The following is a 21663-nucleotide window of genomic DNA, read 5'->3' as shown; positions in this document are numbered from 1 at the left end:
AGAATTCCAACAAAATAAAATAGAAAAAACCTAAACATCCAATCTAATCCACCACACCAAATATAACCATGGTTAGGGCTACTCATGCATAAAAATCCTTTGGGTTAATAAAGGCTGGTGGAGGCCGTCGAGGTTTAATAGTGTGGTGCACGCAAGCTGATCCGGAGACACTTTACGTTACAAAGAAAAAAACCCATTGCAAAAAAACAAGCACGGGAAAATCAACCCAAGCCTAGACATGCCATCACTATTGATCGGTGTTGCTTGAATAATAAAGCTAGTAGGAAACAGAAAATAGTAACTCCGTTACTAGGCTCCTTTCCGGAACAAAAAATAAGTCCTTATTTTTTAAAAAGGCAATTTCAAGCTCAAAAATTATGGACTTATTGAAATCTAAAAATATGCAATATGGATCTTATTTGGAAGATCTCGATGAGATCTTTTATACGATGCAAAAAAAATTAAAAAATTATTTTTCATTTACTTTATTTTTTAGTTTGAAAATGTAAAATAAACTGCTTATTTTTTAAGAATATTTCTGAAATGGGGCCTAAATAAATGTCCGGATTGCAAACCTAATTCTCTATAAAGATGAATTTTATACGCTAAAATATTCAAAAAAAATTCACAAATCAATAGAGACATCGATGAGTCTTTTAAGTTATGAAAATGTTTGAATTTTTAACCAAAAAAAATGTATTTTTTTAAAAACTTAAGTTTACGGGCTGAATATTTAATTAAAAACGGATGGATACTATTTCTGAAAAACCCACCGGCATAAAAACCTACTTTAGTCCTTTCTCCCACTTTTTTCCTTGATAAAAGTTGGGGAAATACTCATAATGCGGTCAATATGCCAATGAATTGATGGCACTAGGCTTGTCAGCAGTCCAAACGTGTGGTGCGGTTGAAGTGTTCTCATCCGTCGTAGGATAATATTTTTAACGGTCGAGATTTTTAACAAAAAAAAATTTCAGAATTTTTTATTTAAAATTTGAACTGTCGAATACAAAGATGAACGGTTGTGAAGACTCTCTGCAGTTGGACCGCAGAAAATCCGCCTCGAATCGATAAAAGTGCTGTATTAATCCGTAATTTCTTAGAAGTATCTCCCCCAAATCCCCCAACTTCTTTGGATCCTTCGTTGTGATAATTTTACCACGTGTCATGCTCATTGATCTCCACCAGTGACTTTGCTAAAAATTTGTCCCATATTCGAAAGGTTTCTTATTATCTTTTTTTTAATAGAAAAACCTAATTGATTCTTGTTATTATCTAATTCGAACAACGTTGTTCCTATCATCAGTCGGATTTAAAACCTTTAATTCTTCTAAAGTAGAAGCATACCTTAGATAAACCTGCATGTATTTCGGTAGATCTCTCTTATATATGCTCTCTAAAATTCTTTTCCGATCAGCACTTTAAAAAGTAGGATCCGAATTCGATTCAGTTGGACGGTACCAACAAAATTGAGTTACTAACTCTCATTTCTTATTGAATTAACCGATCAACTTGCTATCGGACATTTATTTTTGAACTCGATAATTTTCACAAAAAATATTTCCCCCTAATATTGACTTTTTTTAATATTTATAATTATTATGAGAATAAATCCTACCCCTTCTGGTCCTGAGAATTCTGGGCTTGAAATATTTGAAGCTATATTTACCTGGTATAGGTGGATTGTAAAATTAACTGTAAAGAATATATGCATCGTGATATAAGTCGAATTAAAAAAAAAACTGTGTTTAAAAAAATGACAAAAAAAATGAGCTGTTTTGCTACAATCCAAACTCAACTCATCAAGTACTAGTTTCGAACTTCCAACCTTTTTCAAGCGGTTGCCTTTCAGATAATCTTTCCCAAAATTAGGGAGATAGGTACTAGTATTGATCAGATCGAAATGATAATTGTTAGGGATTTAACACAGCTCTTTTAAATGTCAAGCCACGGGAAAATAAATAAATTAAGCAAACAAAAGGCGAAAGCACAAGAACACCAAAATATACTTGATTCCACAAAGCACGAAGCAACGTTTACGTACCCCCACAGACGAAGCTAGAGCGAGAGAATTCCTAGTATAACCAAAGAGCAAGATTACAACGTACTGAACCGCCTCTACTCGTTGTGTGGCCCGTGATCCTTGATTCGAGTTCCTCCTCCGCTGGTTTGCTGATTTCCTAACCTTCTCGTCTTAACCTACACAGTGAACGCACGACTAAGACTTGACTAGGGGTCGCCCGGCAAGGCCCTCCGGCGAGAGGATGAGAATGTGCAAAAAATCAAGCAAGAAGACTAGGGTTTTTTGTGTTTAGTGGCGTATACCTCTTAGGGTTGTCATCCTCTAGTATTTATAGAATCTCCTTGGCTTGCTCCCCAAGCACGGGCATGTGCCTTGCACGAGCCAAATGGCGTCATTAGTGTGACATCACTGAATAGATCTGGTAACCGTTTTGGTGTGAGCTGGCACGTCCCATGTGTGCTCATAATTATCCTTTGGCATAATCGTTTCTGCACGTGGAGAAGCATGTGAGGTGTAACAGGTGGCCGAGCCCCACTTTTATCCAAGCCTGGAGGGCAACTTAGTCGAAGGACTCTCCAGCAAAGCTATCTCCCAAAAGGTGGCCGAGCCCAGGCGAAACTCCCCTGGCGCCAAGCGTGAGATGAGTGCAACGCCGGTAACTGATAAGTCTCGGCGTAGAGCCGAGCCCAGTCTCAGGTACGGTCACGACGATCAGGTGTGGACGATTACGTTCGGCCCGCTACACTCGTTACTCCACAAACTAAAGCACCCTTGAATCCCAAAATAAGGTGCTGTCTAAAAAATAAAACAGTCAAAGCATTGCCATAGATAGAAGTCTAAACCTTATATGGATATATCGGAAAAAGAAAAATTACTCACACAAATTCGTTTATAAACTTCTTATGTGAACAATTAGTTTGATAAAACATCTGTGTCATTTATACAAACCAAACATGCTACAGACACGTCTCTCAACCACTTCCCGAATACTCATCTCTTACGAACAGTGGAACCCGCAGATGTGTACGTGGAGCCCAACTTCACTCTTTGGCGTCCTGCAAGACTCAAAACAGCAGTGAAGAGGCAAGAGAAGGCAAGCTAGGCTTTGTTGGCTGACCATAGTCGTGTTGAGTCTTGCCGTTTGACTTCTTTCCACGTGTGACTCCATTGTACGTCCCACCGCCTAGTCCTGCCCTCCCCCACCCCTGCTTCCTCTCCCACCCCCGCCCGAAAGCAGGATGCTGTAGTGTGCGTGTAGTGTGGCACACAGACAATGGACCTCATTAATCAACAATTATGATGTATTTTTTTATTTTGAACGGTAATAAAAAAAATTATCGATAAAAAATTATTTTTAATCTATACCGTTAATTGATAAGACCGACAATTATGTACGACTCTACATGCGTACTATAGCACCTTGGATCCCCCACCCACCTTCCCTCCCACACTATAAATTAATCCAACCCCCCCTGTTCTCATTCCCCGCAATCCTCACAACAAACTACTCTCTCTCTCCTTCTCCACCAGCAAGCAATTCCTACGTCACCCTCTATCTCTCTCTCTCTAAAAAACAGACAAAACAACACACGCATATATTGTTTCCAAACTCAGAACCAAACCCAAATCGTAGTACCGCCAAACTAAACAAACAACCGCATTTCATTCATATCATATGGGCAACGCCGACTTCGAGTGCCGACACCGAGTCGGTGTGCCCCCGCCGAAACCCTTCCTCCTCTCCCTGAAATCCTCCCTCAAGGAGGCTTTCTTCCCCGACGACCCTCTCCGCCAGTTCCAGAACCAACCGCCAGGCCGGAAATTGGTGCTGGGCCTGCAGTACTTTGTGCCGATCCTCGAGTGGGCCCCGCGGTACACGTTCGAGTACTTTAAGGCTGACGTGGTGGCCGGGATCACCATTGCCAGCCTCGCCGTGCCGCAGGGGATTAGTTATGCCAACTTGGCCAACTTGCCTCCCATTCTGGGACTATGTGAGTTTCATACTATTACATTTTCTCAATATTTAAAAAAGTGTGTTTCAAAGGGAAACGAGGTTCCTGTAGTGAACCTGTGGTGTGGTATTGTCTGTTTCCGCAATTAAATAGTTCAGATAAGTTTAGCAACTTTTATCAATAAGAGTTAATTTTGACAATTGCGAAAATAGACAATCCGACTACAAGGTCCTCACTACAGGACTCTTGGTTCTGTTTCGAAGGTTTTTTTTTTTCTTGAATTTGAGTGTATTTAAAGTTAGAAGTGGGTTTTAAGGTAGAGACCTTTTATGTGCGACATTTTTCATGGTACTAACTAGCAAACGCATTCACTTTGACGGTACGCCTGGTTTGTGCGATTGATCGATGCACGTAAGATATCACATCAATTAACAGTAACTAAATAAATAGGGGAATGCTACGTACAAAAAAAACTTACCCCGAAAGTACCCCGAAAACAGTAATCAATAGTTGAGAATCACTTTGATGATTGGGTCACACATATCAAAGTGAATCTCAACCATTAATTGCTGTTTTCGGGGTACTTTCGGGGTAAATTTCCTTTGTCCCAGATATTTTTGGCACTTCAGTTATTTCTAGATTATCGTTCTAAAGCTAGTATATGTAAAATATGAAAACAATCAATTCACAAACACAAAATTCACACCCAAAATCCATCAAAATATGTAAGTTGGTGGGTGGCACCATTAAGATAATTTACAATCATATATACGTTCTGTAGTACTCCTACAAATTAAAGCGCGCGCTAGCAAAACGTTGTATCATTTTGTGTTAAGATTTTGCGTGTGTGGGAATGCATGCAGATTCAAGCTTTGTGCCGCCGCTGGTGTACGCCATGTTGGGGAGTTCGAAAGATCTGGGGGTGGGGACGGTGGCCGTCGCATCGCTTCTGATTTCCTCCATGTTAACGAAGGAAGTCAATCCCGTTCAAAACCCTAAGCTTTACGTTCAGCTGGCTCTCACCTCAACTTTCTTCGCCGGAGTCTTTCAAGCTGCTTTGGGCTTCTTAAGGTCAGTCTTAAATTAATTAATTACTTAATTAATCATGCGCATATGGAGGGAAAAGGGAGATTAATTAAACATGCCTTTTCCAATTAGGGATTCTTTTGATCAATTTACTACTTTTAACAATTAATTGAATAAAGCATTACTAGGCTCGTGATGCAGTCGATTATAATTCCATTGAAGATCGTCTTGATTGATAAATAAACAATTCAGGCACAATAGTTATTAAATTTGTTAAGTTTTCGAATCAAACTTAAAATATCCGTTATTCGCCAGACATGGCTCGTTTCTAGTCCTAGTTCGAGATTTTCAAATTTCTTTTGTATGATTCTCGAATACTTTTTTTACGCCTGGTTCTTATGTCTGATGTTCTCGTCAGCCTGCTTTTGCAGAAGGTGCTTGTGTGTACGTCTAGGTTGTGGTAATTTTGGTTCACTCCTGTATCCTTTGATAAACTCTGTATTGCCTTCAGACTTTTGATATGATATGGCATTGACCACTTCCAAAAAATAAAAATCGAGTCTATTAAGATAGGGGCGGGAAATCGCTGAGACGGGAAATCTCATAATTTTAGGACCAAAAAATCTCTAGCCAAGGAAAGTTCGCGTCATTTTTGTTCTTTTATAACTCAGGGTGACTGAATTAATTTACGCGCAACTCGATTAATTCCTAATAAAACGGTAATCAAAATGAATCCAAATTCTCTCTCCACATTGATTATCTTGTACGTTCTCACTTCTCTTCTACGGAGTAATGCTTAAAGCAAAAAAGTTGTTAGTTAAACTTACTTTAATCCTGGGTGGGGTGGGCATAATTACTTCAAATCAAACTACTACTAATATGATTGGTGTCCTTAATTCAGGCACAAAAATTATTAAATTTATTAAATTTTCGAATCAAACTTAAAATATTCATTATTTCACCTGACATGGTTCGTTTCTAGTCCTAGTTCGAGATTTTCAACTTTCTTTTGTATGAATTCGAGTCAATTACGATAGGTTGAGCCAGAAAATTTCATAATTTCGAAAACAAGAAAATCTCTAGCCAAGGGAAGCGACTTTTTTTGTTCTTTTGCAACTTAGTTCGGCTGGACTAAATTACGCACAACTCGACTAATTCCTAACAAAACGGTTATCAAAATGAATCCAAATTCTCTCTCTCCACATTGATTATGATCTCGTACTCACTTCGATCTCTTCTAAAGCTTAAAGCAAAAAAGTTGTTAGTTAAACTTGCTTTAATCCTGGGTGGTGGGTTATACTAATTACTTTCCTAATATGATTGGTGTCCTTAATTATTCCAGGCTAGGTTTTATAGTGGATTTCCTGTCGCACGCGACGATAGTGGGGTTCATGGGTGGAGCCGCCACGGTGGTGTGCTTGCAGCAGCTGAAAGGGATACTGGGTCTGGTCCATTTCACTCATGGCACTGATCTTGTCTCCGTCATGCGATCCATCCTTACCCAAACACACCAGGTTTTGATCCATCGTCAACTTTAACTACGCTTTTAATCAAAAGTTTTATTTTTTAAATGCTCACTCGCCGAAGATAATTGCGGTCAGGGGCGGAGCCAAGAGTACTTGATAAGACATGTTGTCAAATACAAAAGGAATGCTTGAATAAGTTAAAGGATAATTTATTGTTGGGGTATCTTTTAGTGGGTAGGCAAAATTTAATATCTATATATAGGGTCGAATCCCAGTCTACAATTCGAAGATATATAGACACATGTCTTTTGAGAACTTTTGCGGGTGGGATCAAGTGATCGCACTTGTCACAATATCTCTCCGCCCTTGGTTGTGGTCATTGTGCGAGGTGTCGGACACGTGATTTGTGCCTAGCAGGGATCCGAACCAAATGGATTTTTTTATTGATAAGAGTAAATTTATTTCAAATGTATAAATTGCTACTTGTGAGGATCGAAAAAGAGACGAAATTTTGTTTGTATGCGTAGCTGCCATTTTATGTTATGCACATGACGTCCAAATAAATTGATTGATAAGTTGAAATTTTAGAATTTTTTTCATACATATATAAGAATATTTTTACTCTAGAGACTTGCAGACTTGGAAAACTAGTGTAGTAAGTGAGAGGAAGTGGATCCTCTGCGGTCCAAGTTTTGGATTGAAACGGACAGTCAAAACTTTGACCGTCTAATGCTGCAATCAATGGTTTGGATGTGCTCAGAGACTCTTCGCGTGAAGAATTCAATTCTTCACTCGAGCAGTTTGTGAGCAGACCTGAACTATTGATTTTTCCAATGTGCGGCTTAGACCGGAGAGGATCTGAACCCAAAGTGAGAATATTTAAAGTTATGCAGGGTCCGAGCACCCTCTTGTGTTCGCCACTGCTTATGCACCATATATGCTTATTATCTTTGGAGCACCTTATATGCACCAATCACAAGTGTTTTGCACGTTTAAATCACATCATATAATCAATGTCTTTGAGTAGTTAACATAGTATACATAGCTACATAATTCCTTGCTTTAAAGCTACTCTGACTGTGACTAGCCATAATTAATATGCAATTGTGTCTATAAATCCTTGCTTTAAAGCTACTGATATAGTAATAATTTAGGATCGACATACTCTCTCTCTCTCTCTCTCTCTCTCTCTCTCTCTCTCTCTCTCTCTCTCTCTCTCTCTCTCTCTTACGTGGATGGTGATGGTTGTTGGTGCAGTGGAGATGGGAAAGTGGAGTATTGGGCTGTTGTTTCCTCTCCTTTCTGATCCTTACCAGATATTTTGTAAGTGAACCCAAAACTTCCAAAAAAGAAAAAAAAAATTGATCTTTTCTTTATTATTGGATATTGTCTAATTAAGGAATTACTGATTGTGATTGCGATGTTGATGATGAGTAGAGCAAAAGGAAGGGAGCTTTCTTTTGGGTAAATGCATTGGCGCCTCTAATGTCTGTTATTCTGGGAAGCCTAGTTGTCTACCTCACCCATGCTGAAAAACATGGAGTCCAAGTCGTAAGCGCGCGCTCTCTCTCCCTCTTACGAAATACTAACCGTGTAATGCCACTCAAACAGCTTTAAAACACAACTCTGGACAAAATTGTATTCGCAACAGTTCTATGTGTGCATCAAGCGATCCAGAATACGGTTCTGTCCGGAGTTGTGTTTTAAAGTTATGTGCGAAGACTTTCTGTTTTCCCATTTCTCCCAACAAGTATTGGACGAATTCCGAAAATACAAGAAAAGGACTATAAAATGTACAGCTCACACCAGTCTACTAGTAAAATCATGTGCATCTAACAATGCACAACCAATCTGTGGTAATCTTTTGTCCATTTTGGCCCCTAGGCGTTTCGTAGATTAAAGGAAAATGTGGAATGCATACATATTTTGATGCACACCCAATTTGTGGATTGTCTTTGCAGATTGGGCACTTGAAGAAAGGATTGAATCCGCCATCCGTGTCGGAACTGGCTTTCGGATCAGAGTATCTTCCTACAGCCATTAAAACAGGAATCATCACGGGTGTCATCGCTCTAGCTGTTAGTCCATTCGATTCGATTCCCTTTCGGTATTCCTTCGGAAGTTAACTCGACCATATAGCCTAACTGATAAGTGTACTTGTGGACATATATTGCAGGAAGGAATAGCAGTGGGGAGAAGTTTTGCAATGTTCAAGAATTACCATATCGATGGGAACAAAGAGATGATCGCTTTCGGGATGATGAATATTGCTGGCTCCTGCACTTCTTGCTACTTGACCACAGGTAACCCTCCCAACACAATAAAAATCAAAACATGATCGAAGAGCGTAACTGATGTACAGGAAAGTAGAAAAGTCCATTGAACCCGGGGGGTTCGCTTGAGTGAACCCCCTCAAACACTAATGTAGCTGCCCATGCTTACGGCCCTGAAACTTTTGAGGGCCGTATGCTACTGCATGTTCGCCATGTTCTTCCGTCGCAAATAGATCATCTGACCTAATTTGTTGCTGACTATATATGAATTCCAATCCAGGGCCATTTTCGCGGACAGCTGTGAATTTCAACGCGGGATGCAAGACGGCGGTGTCCAATATTGTGATGGCTATGGCAGTGATGTTTACATTGTTGTTCCTCACTCCTCTGTTCCATTACACTCCGCTGGTTGTGCTTTCTTCCATCATAATCGCAGCCATGCTCGGCCTCATCGACTACGAGGCCGCCATCCACCTGTGGAAGGTCGACAAATTTGACTTTGTCGTGTGCATCGGCTCTTTCTTGGGTGTCGTTTTCGGTAGCGTTGAGATCGGCTTAGTCATCGCGGTATGTCAATCTTCAAGTTTTGATCTCTTTTTCTAGTTCTTCTTTAGTTCTTGAAACTTGAACATCAATAGAGGGCCTTATAAATCTGTAAGTTTAGCCCTCATTTCGACAAATCCTGCTCCGCCCTGCTTAAACATGTCTTTGAATTAAACGACGTTACATGAATTTTTAGTTGCTCATCAAGTTCGTTGATATGAATTTTTCGACTAAATTCAGGTTGTGATATCATTGCTCCGGGTGCTGCTATTTGTAGCAAGGCCGAAAACTCATGTTCTTGGCAACATTCCCAATTCCGTTGCGTTCAGAAGCATCGATCAGTACCCAGTCGCTCGCAGCATTCCTGGAATTCTTATTCTTCAAATCGACGCTCCCATTTACTTCACCAATGCAAACTACTTGAGAGAAAGGTACGTTTTACCTATACACCCGAAATCGTACAACACAAAAACATACGAAAAAAGACAGGTGCATAGAAAATCAATGTTAGTAGAGCATATTTCATGAGTTTCAAGAAGAAACTGCCATGCTAAACAGCTATGGATCTTAACCTTAAGTTTCTATGTTGTTGTTAGGATCTCGAGATGGATCGATGAGGAGGAAGACAAGCTGAAATCTTCGTTAGAGATTGAATTGCACTATGTCATACTGGATATGAGCGGTAAGTGATTCGTCGGAAACACATTCCCATGTTCTGCTCTCTCCGGCACAAAAGAAATACAAGGATCTTCGGGCGTGTTTAGTAACCTTCGCTTGATTTGCGTCTGAATTAAGCCGCAAAATAAGCAGAGTTTCGGAAACAAAAATAAGCAAATAAGCAAGGGTTACCTAACGAGCCTTGCACCTTTTTATGTGTTACAAGTCCCTCTAATAAAAAAAAACTCTTCATCTCACAGCTGTAGGCAGCATTGATACAAGTGGAATTAGCATGCTTGAAGAAATCAAGAAAACCCTTGATAGAAGGGGTCTCAAGGTACAAAAAGTATTCATTTTTGCTATTGATTTTGTTCATTCCATTATCAAAAAAGCCTTGACTAGTTTCACTAACGGATGTATTATTCGCGTCGTTGGAATTTAGCTTGTGTTAGCAAACCCTAAAAGCGAGGTGATGAAGAAGCTGGACAAGTCCAAGTTCATTGAAGCAATTGGCGAGGAATGGATATACCTCACGGTTGCGGAGGCTGTTGGAGCTTGCAACTTCATGCTTCATTCCTGCAAATCCAATTCCACTAAGACAATTGAATCAGAGGAGGCTCAGGCAGACAACATTGTATAACCAAAAAAAGGTTAAGAATATATGTTGAATTTTTATCGCCCGTTGATTCTGTACCCACTACACCAGTGTTTGAATCTGGACCGCCCACTGGAGTATTTTCTTTATAGCTAGCTTTCTTTTTCCCTATTTTTGTAGCTTCGTTTTTTTTTATTATTATTGATAAATGAGCTTGTTTGTAGCTTCGTTAGTGTGGGGATACGTATCCGCCTACCACTGAGGATGGGAAATTATAGTCCCAATGATATATGTAGTTGAAGTTTTGAGTGACAAGGGTGTTTTTTTCCCCCTCTTATTACATATGTATTTGTGTAGAACCCAAAGAAAGTTCAATGCAATCCTCAGTGAAATTGTGTAAACACTTGGATTTTTAGGATTGTTGATATTCTTGATCTTAGATTTATGAATGAAACCAGTAAAGAATTAGAAAATGTCGAAGTCGATTTTGCTACTTCAATTGATTATAGCAAAACCCAGCAGAACCTTCGAAGTTGATAAAATTTGAATGTTTTTTCAAGATTTCATCAGACTAGAAATATGAGAGCACCCTTCAAATCCCCTTTCCCTCTCTTTCACATTTGATATACGAGTGGGCTGTAGGGCAGCTGACCCGGCCGTCCATTTTAATCCGAACAATGGACGACTCGGATCAATAGGAGCTCGGGTTAAATCCGAGTCGTCAGCGTCAAAATGGATGGCCGGATCGGCCGCCCTACAGCCCCTGCAGTGCGGGCTGCACTGCAAGATTTCCCATTCCGCATATGCCATAACAAAGTGAGTTGGTGCTTAAAGAAACAAATGGAATACACTATCAAGGTAGCAAAACGCTAGAAAAGTAATACCAACTTAAATTTTGAAGTATCTACTAATCTTGCCCTTCAAAATACCAAGTAAACGATCAAAGTACACTTTTGAAAAACATGAGAGTACAAATTGGAAGTTGCAATGATATACTTCCTCAATTGCATACCAGAAAAGGTAGCAAGGTTTCTAGTGGAATCACATGTTCAAGAATCAAGATCACCGTCCAAACCTTTTGAAAAACCAGGAAATACTTTTAAGCATCTTTACAAAACAAAACAAATAGCGAGTGTCGGATGAACTGTTAGATAACTGAAAAAGAAGCCAAGTTACCTTCACAACTGCGCTACCTTCTACAACACACGACCACAACCACAAAATTTGTTATACAGTTACTAACTCCACAACCCAATTGCTTTCAACAAGAAAAAGAAAGAATCATGCCGAAACCCTTGCAACAAGTTCAACAACTGACCTGAAAGTACTCTCTCTCTCTCTCTCTCTCTCTCTCTCTCTCTCAACATTTGGCATGGCCATGCAATTCACTGGTGATCACCATGAACTCTATCCTCTTTCCAAACAACAGGCCCCCTTTTTCCCTTGCTGGGTGATGATACTCAAATGCATTTGGACCAAAGATAAAGAGGCATCTGGAATAGAACATTCAGATTACTTGAATAGACGAGGAAGCACTTCGTGAATGCTTATGTCCAAAACCACTGGATCACTGGGCAACAGAGAATGTAAAATCACATAAGTGATACGGCAGCAGCGAAGTGGGAGAAACCGTGGTGTTGTGAATGTCATGTATGAAACTTTTTTATTTTATTTGATAAGCATGCATGAAACATTAAGTAGGCAACTATTTGCACATACAGAGCGTAGCCGACTATTTTGCAGAATTTCAAGTACTAGAGTCTAGCTTTTCCTTTGCATACTTCTTACTTATTCTTTCTAGCAACATTTTATTCTTCCTCCTTTTATGCTAGAACGGGTATTAATCCTCTGGATTGTCACAGCAACCATATAGAATAATTTCTACATCCGATTCCTAGTATTAAAGGAGACACTGGATGCACCTCCATTACATGAAAGCAAGAGTAAAGACTGCAAGACAAACATTGTCAGTTCTTGGACAACTTCAAAATGCGTCATTGATGTGTAGAGTGATCAACTGAACAACCTACTCATCATAGTTTCTCGTGTTAAAAGGCGCATGTTGCCCTCAAACCCATTTGAAACTAAATATAAGCCTCCGGAAAGTGATCCATTCAACAGCTCACTATTTGTCGGGAATCTTGTATAGTAATAAGCATGTCGCATCAAAACCATTTTAATTCAGAGTCTCTATCCTTGGGTGCTAACTCTAGAGCATATTAAGATAGAATCGAGATCTTAACCTAAGCTGTGGTGATTTACATGTTCGTGTGTGTGTGTGTGTGTGTGTGAGACAGAGAGAGAGAGAGAGAGAGAGAGAGAGAGAGAGAGAGACCTGCACAATATTTGCCCCTTCTCGGTGGAACTGGGAACAAACCACAATTTTCGCGAGAGAGGTGATTCAAATTGAACAAAGAATCCATCATCTTGTCCATGCTTCCATTTCCTTGATCCCTGACCTTTCCAGACCTGCAATAGAAGACAGAGTATAAATCATAGTTCAAACTTCTTGAGCACACTTTACAGGTGCATGTCCAACTAATCAAGGCATAAACATTCCGACAAGTGTCCGATGCATGTACTTCACAAGTTTAGAGGAGTCCATGTAACATAGCACGTTATTTCTCTGTTCGTGTTCTTGTAGAGTGAGTAAAACTCTTCTGAGTTGTCATGTTGGTTTTCATCACATGAATACACCACTTCAGACAAGTTTCCCTAATCCCGTCTCATAAGTTTACTCATTTTTAACAGCTATTCCTGCCCAGCCAAAAAAAAACTCTTCCAGGTAACACACATTCATAAATATCCACTATTTGAGGATGATGCAAAGTCGTTATCCTTACCTGTGGGTAGGATATAATGCTTTTGGGAGCCACTAAGCAAGCTGCATGAGAATAAGAATCCACAGCATACTGCCTCAGAAATTCAAAACAACTGCTGTGCGTATGGGGTGATTCAAATGCCTAGAATGGCGAAAAGAACCAAATTTTAGTATCACAGCAAAATAAAAATAATAAAAAGCAAAACAAACAACGGTATAGTATTTCTCATCATATAATGCAAGGGAGGGGATCAGAGTAAGTAATCATTACAGCCAGAAACTCTAAACAATACAATACATTCCTGGTTGCGAAAGAAAGATCGATTTCCTGTATTACAGCATCACTGGACTTGCAATTATAAATCAACAAGAAAAATAAGGACTCAAAAAAACACACAAAACGAGAAATGAACATTCGAAATCAACAGGCGGAGCATTTAAACATGAAATGGGTAAAATGAGAACGTTTAACTGAGGGGGCAAAGAACTACCTACCTTATCAATATTGACAACTGGGGCATACTTATCAGTCTGTGTCTTTTCCTTATCAAGGACAAAATAAACTCTGCCATCCACTTTAGAAGTTTCATGCCATGATTTTACAGCCGTCTCCATTGTTTCAACAACAAAAGAGAAAATCTCTTTCCAAGATTCATCAGCTCCATAAATCTCAGACTGCAAAAATAGAACTCAATTCAATTCTCTACATCTGTTTTGTAAGTCAGAACATTTAGGATTCGTAATGACAAAAACAAGAAAGATGTTAAGAGTCACTTAAGACTAAACCTCCACAAGTAAGCTAAGGAAACAAATTAAAGTAATTGGAAGAAAGGGAGAGAAAATATCCAAGATGCAAAGATATAAGGACATACACATCAGGACTTATGCAGGGGGGAAAAGGGAAATCATTACAAGAAAGTCAAAACGACTCACCAGTTCAGATTTTAATTCATCCAAGTGCTTTGCCATATCAATGTTCGATCTCATGGTTTCCACTTCTTGAACTCGTTTTTTATCTTTTGCCAGCTGTGTAAGTCTCTTGATCTTTTTTGACACCTCTGAGCTTTGTGGATTGTGCTGCAATGCTATTTGAAAGGCAGCTAAGGCCTGCATGAGGTAGACAATTAAGACATCAGCAACAGAATAATTTTTCTCAAACATTCTAATGAACTAATTGAACCATATGCTTACATCATCATATCTTTCCATCGCCTCTAATACACATCCTTTCCTGAAATAACCCTGCAGGTTTAATGAACTTGATCTCTTACTAGATACATTGAGGAAAATGAAGCAGAATGCAATAGAAAAATCATATACCTTTTCCCAGACAGGGTTTAAAGTTATTGCTGTCTCAGCATCGGCAAGTGCTTTGTTGAGCTTAACCAGATGCAGAAAGGCAGCAGCACGGTTGCTAGCAAGAAGAGATTCATCAAACAAATGAGCAAGACATATTAGATACATTTGTATGAAATATATTTGTATAAGGGTTCGAGTCAGATGTATCAAGATGAGAATTGATGTTTAAAGATAAAGGATAAGACACACATGTATCTACAAAACTAATTAGCATAAGACATAGTTGAATAGCCAACTGATGCTTATTCCTGCCATGCTGATTCTCGTCTGTAATTGGCGACTTGATTTATTTTAAGCATTTGGAACACGTAAATGAAAACCATCAACCAAAATGTTGCCCTCCCTAGAACAAGAGATTACTTCAATAAGTCTAGTTTCATCATAGTTCAACCTAATATTCTGCAAAAGAAATCGTACTAGCATAAAAAAAATATTCATAAGTCTGTTCCCCATAGGCTATACAGTTAACATCACCTGAGTTTGTCCGACAGTTGTTTCCACTTAGAGCGATCAGTTTGAAACAAGAGAACAAACTTTTTTGCTGCATTCATGGAGTTTGTACATATTTATCTTCTGGACTGAAGCTTTTTAAAAAACGTTTGTCCCAACTAAACATTGCTATACATTAAATTCCCCCACTTAGATTGAAATCTAAGACTATGCTCCTCCCAATTCACTTCCCCCAGGGCCCAATCAACCCTCTTAGTAGGTAACTGCATTTCCTACTTTCACCTTGCTACCCCCTTGTTTCTTACTGAATGTACATGTATCCTATGTCCTTCCAATACTCGAAATGTCGTGATTTTGCCCTGTTCCTAAGCTTACTCAGCAACCAAACAGTGTAAAAGAAACCATCTTTTTTTCTGAAAACTATGCAAACTGTCGGATTCAAAGATAATGAGTTCCCCCCCTTTCCTAATATTTCTGAGCAACCAAACAGTGGAAAACCATCTGTTACCGAAAACTCATACGAACCATCGAACTCAAAGATCATGATTTTCCCCCTTCTCGACAAAACAGTTGGAAAAAATACTTTTCCCATAAATCAAGGCAAACCCATCTCACTGCATACACATTTTGACCTAACCCAGATAGAATCACAATGTTACCACCTCTGCTATAGATTCGAACTTAAACTACAGATTGCAGGTTAGTAGGAATACACACGAGCAAATATAATCTTACTACATGTACAGCAGTAGCTACACAGATATAGACCCTTGTGTGTGCATCTATATATAGAGATACCTGATGCAAAAATACCTGTAAAGTGCATGGTTAGAAGGGTCTAGCTTAATGGCCTGAGTATAGAGAGCAGCAGCTTTTAGGTAATTCCCAGATTTGAAGAATTCATTGCCCTGATCTTTCAAGGTTGATTCCGCCATTTTTTAAAAACTTATTGCTCTGTTGTAATTTGTGGGGTTTTCTGACATTAGGGTTTTCCGATTAGGAGACCCTGTGTTGGTTCCGCTGTGAAAAAGAACATCCATGATCCGCCTCGAGAGTTTGGGTCGGGTTGGAGGGTTGGTCTTACCCTGTTCCTAGTTCCTACTTGATCCGATGTTGGGTTTGGGCCGTTGGCTTTATTTGGGCCGGGCTAAGACTGAAACTTGAGAGCCTCACTTTATGGCATAATTACGTCTTGTCTCCCAAAACTTTGTTTCATATCCGTTATAGATCTTGGATTAGTTTTCAAAATGTTATTTTTCTCCAAACATGACAAAAATACTGATATGCATATACACCTGCGTATTTATCGAAATCAGACACTAGACATTTGTCTAAGTTCATTATTTATTGTCTTGATGATTTTGAGGATGCAAGAATAAATAGAGGTTTTAATGGGGATAAAATAAAGAGAGGTCGATGGATAAGAGTGAGTGGAAGAATGTGATTTAGATGGCGATTTGGACTTCAATTTTTTCAAATAAACAAATCTTATATGCATAACATTATGGACATTCTAGTCATATTTTGAGAAAAAAAAACATATTTGAGTACTATTCTAGGCTCTTTGATAGCCACTATATAATTGAAGACCAAAAGAGCCACAGTTGAAAGATTTAGGATTTGTTCGAAACTTTTGAAAAAGAAAGAAAATAAAATCAACAAAAAAATTAAAAAAAATTCTCTTCATTGATTGGTTTGGAGAGAAAGAGGGGAGAAAATACCAAATTCAAATACTTTGCACAACGAAGTTTCCCTCCATTCTTCCTACCATTCTTCTCCCATTTTATTTTTCTTCATTTTTCTCAAGTTCCAAACAAAGTATTGAATAGTTCAAGATGATAAAGTGTCCGGTTTTATTTCTTAGGGGTTATTTTGAGAAAGTATGATAGTTTAGGGGGGCGAGATGTAGTTAAGCGCACAGTCGTAAAATCCAATAACCAGTACAAATTCGCGATGCCTAGGGTTTTGAGGAATTAACGAAGTGCTGCCTCAGTGCCTCTTCCCACAGAGAGCCGTCGCTGAGCTCGCAGTGATTCCTCACTCGCTCAACAATGGCCGTCGGGTACTCTCTCTCTCTCTCTCTCTCTCATATGTATGTTTACGTAGACGTCCCCGTTCATAGATCTTATGTGTGCGTGCATGCATTTTAACTGCTGCTGACCTAAACATTTTTGTACCTCTCAGGAAGAACAAGAGGATTTCGAAGGGAAAGAAAGGAGGAAAGAAGAAAGCGTGAGCATCTGGAACCTGAATCTAATATGTGCAGCTATTTAAGTTCACTAAATTTCCTTAGGCTTGGTTTAGAATTCAACAACAAGGTAACAGATTTAGCTGTGGGTTGTTTGGAAACTAGAGTGGAAGATGGGTTAGAGGTAGAAAGAGATGTTTATTTATTTGGTTCCTTGTGTAAATTGAGAACTTATCATGGTAGCTTCTTTGGAGTGAGGGATTTGATGAGAAAAGGAAAGAAATGAGAGGATTTGAGTTTCTTGCCTAATCACTCATTTGGATTGAGTGATTTGGTGAGAAATGGAGTGAATTTTACAAAAACAATGATATTTTGTCATTGGCTCCTTCCCCTATCTTATCACACCTATCAAATTGTCATTTTCATTTCATTAAGATGATGCTTCAAAACCCAATGTTGAAATCCATAACTATCATATCTGAATTTAAGCTATTTGGATGATGGTGGTATATCATTGATTTTGTGGTATGGGTATGTATGAAAATGATTTATGGTGTTTTTGGTGTGAACAGAGCTGATCCATTCACGAAGAAAGATTGGTATGATATCAAGGCTCCATCCCTCTTTACCGTCCGGAATGTTGGGAAAACTCTCGTCACCAGAACTCAAGGGACAAAGGTAATAATGTGATTTCGGCAAATGGAAGAGCTTTTGGTACCGTAGGTATCTGAATATAGGAGCCCAATAGTCAAGGGATTTTGCTATTCCAATCTTCATACTTGGGCTTTGTTCATGAGTCTTGGGACCCATCAAGCCTGTATATTAGAATATTAAGGGCCATGACTTTGTATATTAAGTTTGTGAAAAAATGTAATATTATAGCATTTCAGTTTGATTACTTTTGGATTGTGATCTGTTTTTCGAGTGTAACTGGCATTGGTTTGTTCCGAGTGGTCCCGATTGGTCTTTTACTTTTGAAAATCCTGCGTAGTATCAAATTTTCTTTGTTGTTATCCAAATTACCTATGCGGTTTTTGTCAGAACCATGGAAAAATAATTAGTATTACTGTTACCACTATCATGGGGCCTTCTCTTTGGGTTCTCTAAAAAGCTTGAGTTGTTCTACAATATCGCTCATGTGTTTATCTTCCTCTTGCCTTGTGTTCAGATTTAAGGTGCCCGAAATGACTGATAAATACATCCACATCGTTTTAGATTCTTGTGCAATATACCCTCCATCTATTTCCATTTTGGGAGTATGAAATTGCTCTAAATTCAGAATCCAATAGACTTTTGAGTTGCCAATGTTGCCTATGTTTTGCAAGACCACAAATTATGAATTTGGTTTAAAATATGATCTGATTCCTATACATATTCAACACCAGAAGCCTTCCTCTGTTATGTAATACATATTGTATTAGTGTAACAAAATGTCATCGAATGGGAATTGCAGATGCTAGAAAGAGTGATGGTTTAGGTTCATCTGTGTTTGTTGTTACTTGTCCAGTCTTCCTTTTACATTACTACTACCATTATGAAGCTTCTATGCTTTTGAAATATAATAATCGAGCATTGAATGTTGAGAGGTTTGAGTGCTGATACTATTAAAGTTACAACTCTCTTTGCAAGGCATTTAGTACCTTGATTTGTGCATTAGGTTTTGGCATTATGCCCATGTTCTGAGTTATGTTCTGTATCAGATTGCTTCAGAAGGACTCAAACACCGTGTTTTCGAAGTCTCCTTGGCTGACCTTCAAGGTGATGAGGATCATTCCTACAGAAAGATCAGACTGAGAGCTGAGGATGTTCAAGGAAAAAATGTTCTGACCAACTTTTGGGTATGATAAAGATCACAAGTGTCACTTACAATTTCTCCAATCTTTAATTTGTGTGTATGTCTGGTAATTATTTTCTGGAAATCTCAGGGAATGGATTTTACCACTGACAAGCTGAGGTCGCTGGTGCGCAAGTGGCAAACATTGATCGAGGCTCACGTTGATGTGAAAACAACTGACAACTTTACTTTAAGGTTGTTCTGCATTGGGTTCACTAAGAAGCGTGTAAACCAGCAGAAGAGAACCTGTTATGCACAATCGAGCCAGATAAAGCAGGTAGAAACTGTAGAATTGCTACAACCTATTGCTTTTCCTTTTTTGTTATTTCTGTTATACAATTGTTTGTTCATCTATAAAGCATTGCTACAGAGCCTTGTCCAGTTCTTTGTTGGATTAATAGTGAAGGGATATAGGCTATATAGCGGATTGGTAATCCAATCGGATTAGCGTCCAATCGGATTAGCAGTAAGGAGGGGATTAATATCCCTTTAGTTATTGTTATCTCATTTCTTGTTGAATAAAATCTTGAATGGTTTAAAATAATGACTACAAGTGTTCTAAAAATGCAGGATATGATCCTGTTAGATTTATAGTCCAGTCCAATGTTTTGATCTGGAGAAACAAACGGGTCCTACAGGACATCTTGATAAATATTTCGAGCCTGTCTGCTTTTATGTGACTAGTAGGTGAACGGATATGTAGTCCCTTACTATGCATTCCTATCGGCCATAAGAGTGATGGGATTATATATCACACCCTCTCGGTTTTGTATATCCTGTACTCTGGGGTATAATGTGTCCAATGCATATTTAATCCACGCAGTAACAATTTCAACGAACACCAACTTGAACTGAGTTTTTACACCTTTGAAGAAATCAAATATGCTGACCAGCAATAATTCTTTCTCCTAGGGGTAGTTGATCTGGGTCGTGATCCCCTTGGATGTAACCCCGAACCGATGCTCATATCTGGTCATCGGTCAAACAAACAGAGCGTTGTTAATGGAATGACTTTGATTTTATTGCAGATACTGATGCAAGTCTTATATAGCTCATTTTTTTAGTTTTTGTTGTTCCATGGCATGGCAGATACCGATGCAAGGTTTATTATTAATTGTTTTTCTCTTTATTCTCATCCATTTTCTCAGATCCGCCAAAAGATGCGGGAGATCATGGTAAACCAGTCACAATCTTGTGATCTGAAGGATTTGGTCCTCAAATTCATTCCTGAATCAATTGGCAGGGAGATTGAGAAAGCAACATCTAGCATCTATCCTCTCCAAAATGTGTTCATTCGTAAAGTGAAGATCTTGAAAGCTCCTAAGTTTGATCTTAGCAAGTTGATGGAGGTAAGTCTCTCTCTCTCTCTCTCTCTCTCTCTCTCTCTCTCTCTCTCTCTCTCTCTCTCTCTCTCTCTCTCTCCTGAAATGTGGCATGGTGATGTAGGTTCACGGTGATTATTCTACTGAGGATGTTGGAGTGAAAATGGAAAGGCCTGCTGAGGATCCTGTGCCTGAAGAGGGAGCAGCAGCTGAGTAAAGCTTAAATGAAGTTAAAAGGAATATGCTTTCATTTTTCGTTTTAAGTTATTGAGCTGCTTCATGCTCTGATGAAGGAACAAACTAGATTTTAAGTGAATTCGTATTATGTAGTCAGAATTTTGATCTCGAGGAGAACACACTTCCGTGCCTTTTTTTTCTCCCTTAATGTGGTCAATTTCTAGTATCGCTTATGTAAACCCCTCTGAAATAGACGTGATATGTTTGATTTCTACCCCGATGATTTGTTTTTCGTGTACATGGCATGAGTGAAATCATTTGTCTTAAATTTTCAACCTGCCTTCGGATTTTTTGGGGTCTTTGTTTGCTATCCCAAAGTTTTTAGGTGGATTGAGAAGTTCATTGCAGCCATTTTCAATGGTAGTGTAGTAACTCCATCCCTAGTTTCCTTGAAGGAGGAAGTGAAAAAGGTAACGATCTGTCGATAATGAAACCTGTGAGATCTATCTCCAGATCCCTTTGATAAAGTTTGGTCTTGTCGTTGTTTCTTCTAATGATATTACTTGATTTTGAGCTCATATTCGACTTGTTTGAGGTTGGTTTGTCACGTAAACAAATCAAACTTGCATATAAGTTGAAGCTCGTTAGGCTTTTAAAACTTGAACGAGGTATGCTCATTTTGCTTATGACATGTAAAAGAATTCATTCTTGTTATCAGCTCGAGTAGAACTCATTTGAGGCTACCAAAGTATAATAAATGTCATGGTTAAATATAATTTTGAAGCTCGCTAAATTTCAAACTAAGCTTGAAAATCTACAGCTTGACACGTTCTCCAGCCCGAGTTAAATTGGACAAAATTTGACTAAGCTCACAGGCAAATGTTATGCCTTCCATTGGATCTTTCGTAGTATTTCTTTTCTTTTCATATATGGTTGATCTTTTTACGAGTTTCGCAGACTCTTAACCAGACCGTCCA

General features: G+C 38.8%; 3 protein-coding genes across 3 annotated transcripts; 2 read left to right on the top strand and 1 right to left on the bottom strand.

The window, feature by feature from the left end:
- The first annotated feature begins 3506 nt into the window (after positions 1–3506).
- LOC131316743 (sulfate transporter 3.1-like) lies at positions 3507–10936 on the top strand. The gene is made up of 12 exons (XM_058346174.1): positions 3507–4014; positions 4839–5046; positions 6344–6515; positions 7725–7790; positions 7905–8018; positions 8429–8545; positions 8644–8770; positions 9021–9307; positions 9524–9714; positions 9880–9965; positions 10201–10277; positions 10383–10936. Exons 1-12 carry the CDS (start codon positions 3699–3701, stop codon positions 10578–10580), a joined length of 1959 nt encoding a protein of 652 aa, XP_058202157.1. The 5' UTR covers positions 3507–3698; the 3' UTR covers positions 10581–10936.
- Positions 10937–11583: 647 nt separating this feature from the next.
- Positions 11584–16192, bottom strand: LOC131316745 (uncharacterized). The gene is made up of 8 exons (XM_058346176.1): positions 15979–16192; positions 14677–14770; positions 14548–14598; positions 14290–14463; positions 13852–14031; positions 13379–13498; positions 12871–13004; positions 11584–12105 (listed from the first exon to the last, which is right to left on the bottom strand). The coding sequence occupies exons 1-8, from the start codon at positions 16098–16100 to the stop codon at positions 12048–12050; spliced, it is 933 nt and encodes a 310-aa protein (XP_058202159.1). The 5' UTR covers positions 16101–16192; the 3' UTR covers positions 11584–12047.
- Positions 16193–17100: 908 nt separating this feature from the next.
- On the top strand, positions 17101–20984 carry LOC131316747 (small ribosomal subunit protein eS1-like). The gene is made up of 7 exons (XM_058346177.1): positions 17101–17227; positions 17350–17397; positions 17926–18031; positions 19054–19191; positions 19279–19464; positions 20336–20536; positions 20634–20984. The coding sequence occupies exons 1-7, from the start codon at positions 17217–17219 to the stop codon at positions 20724–20726; spliced, it is 783 nt and encodes a 260-aa protein (XP_058202160.1). The 5' UTR covers positions 17101–17216; the 3' UTR covers positions 20727–20984.
- The last annotated feature ends 679 nt before the right edge of the window (positions 20985–21663 follow it).

This window comes from Rhododendron vialii, chromosome 2a (assembly GCF_030253575.1).
Source record: "Rhododendron vialii isolate Sample 1 chromosome 2a, ASM3025357v1".
In the NCBI taxonomy this organism is placed as follows: domain Eukaryota; kingdom Viridiplantae; phylum Streptophyta; class Magnoliopsida; order Ericales; family Ericaceae; genus Rhododendron; species Rhododendron vialii.
The sequence above is the reverse complement of the archived record's forward strand: the minus strand, read 5'-3'. Positions and strand labels throughout refer to the sequence as shown.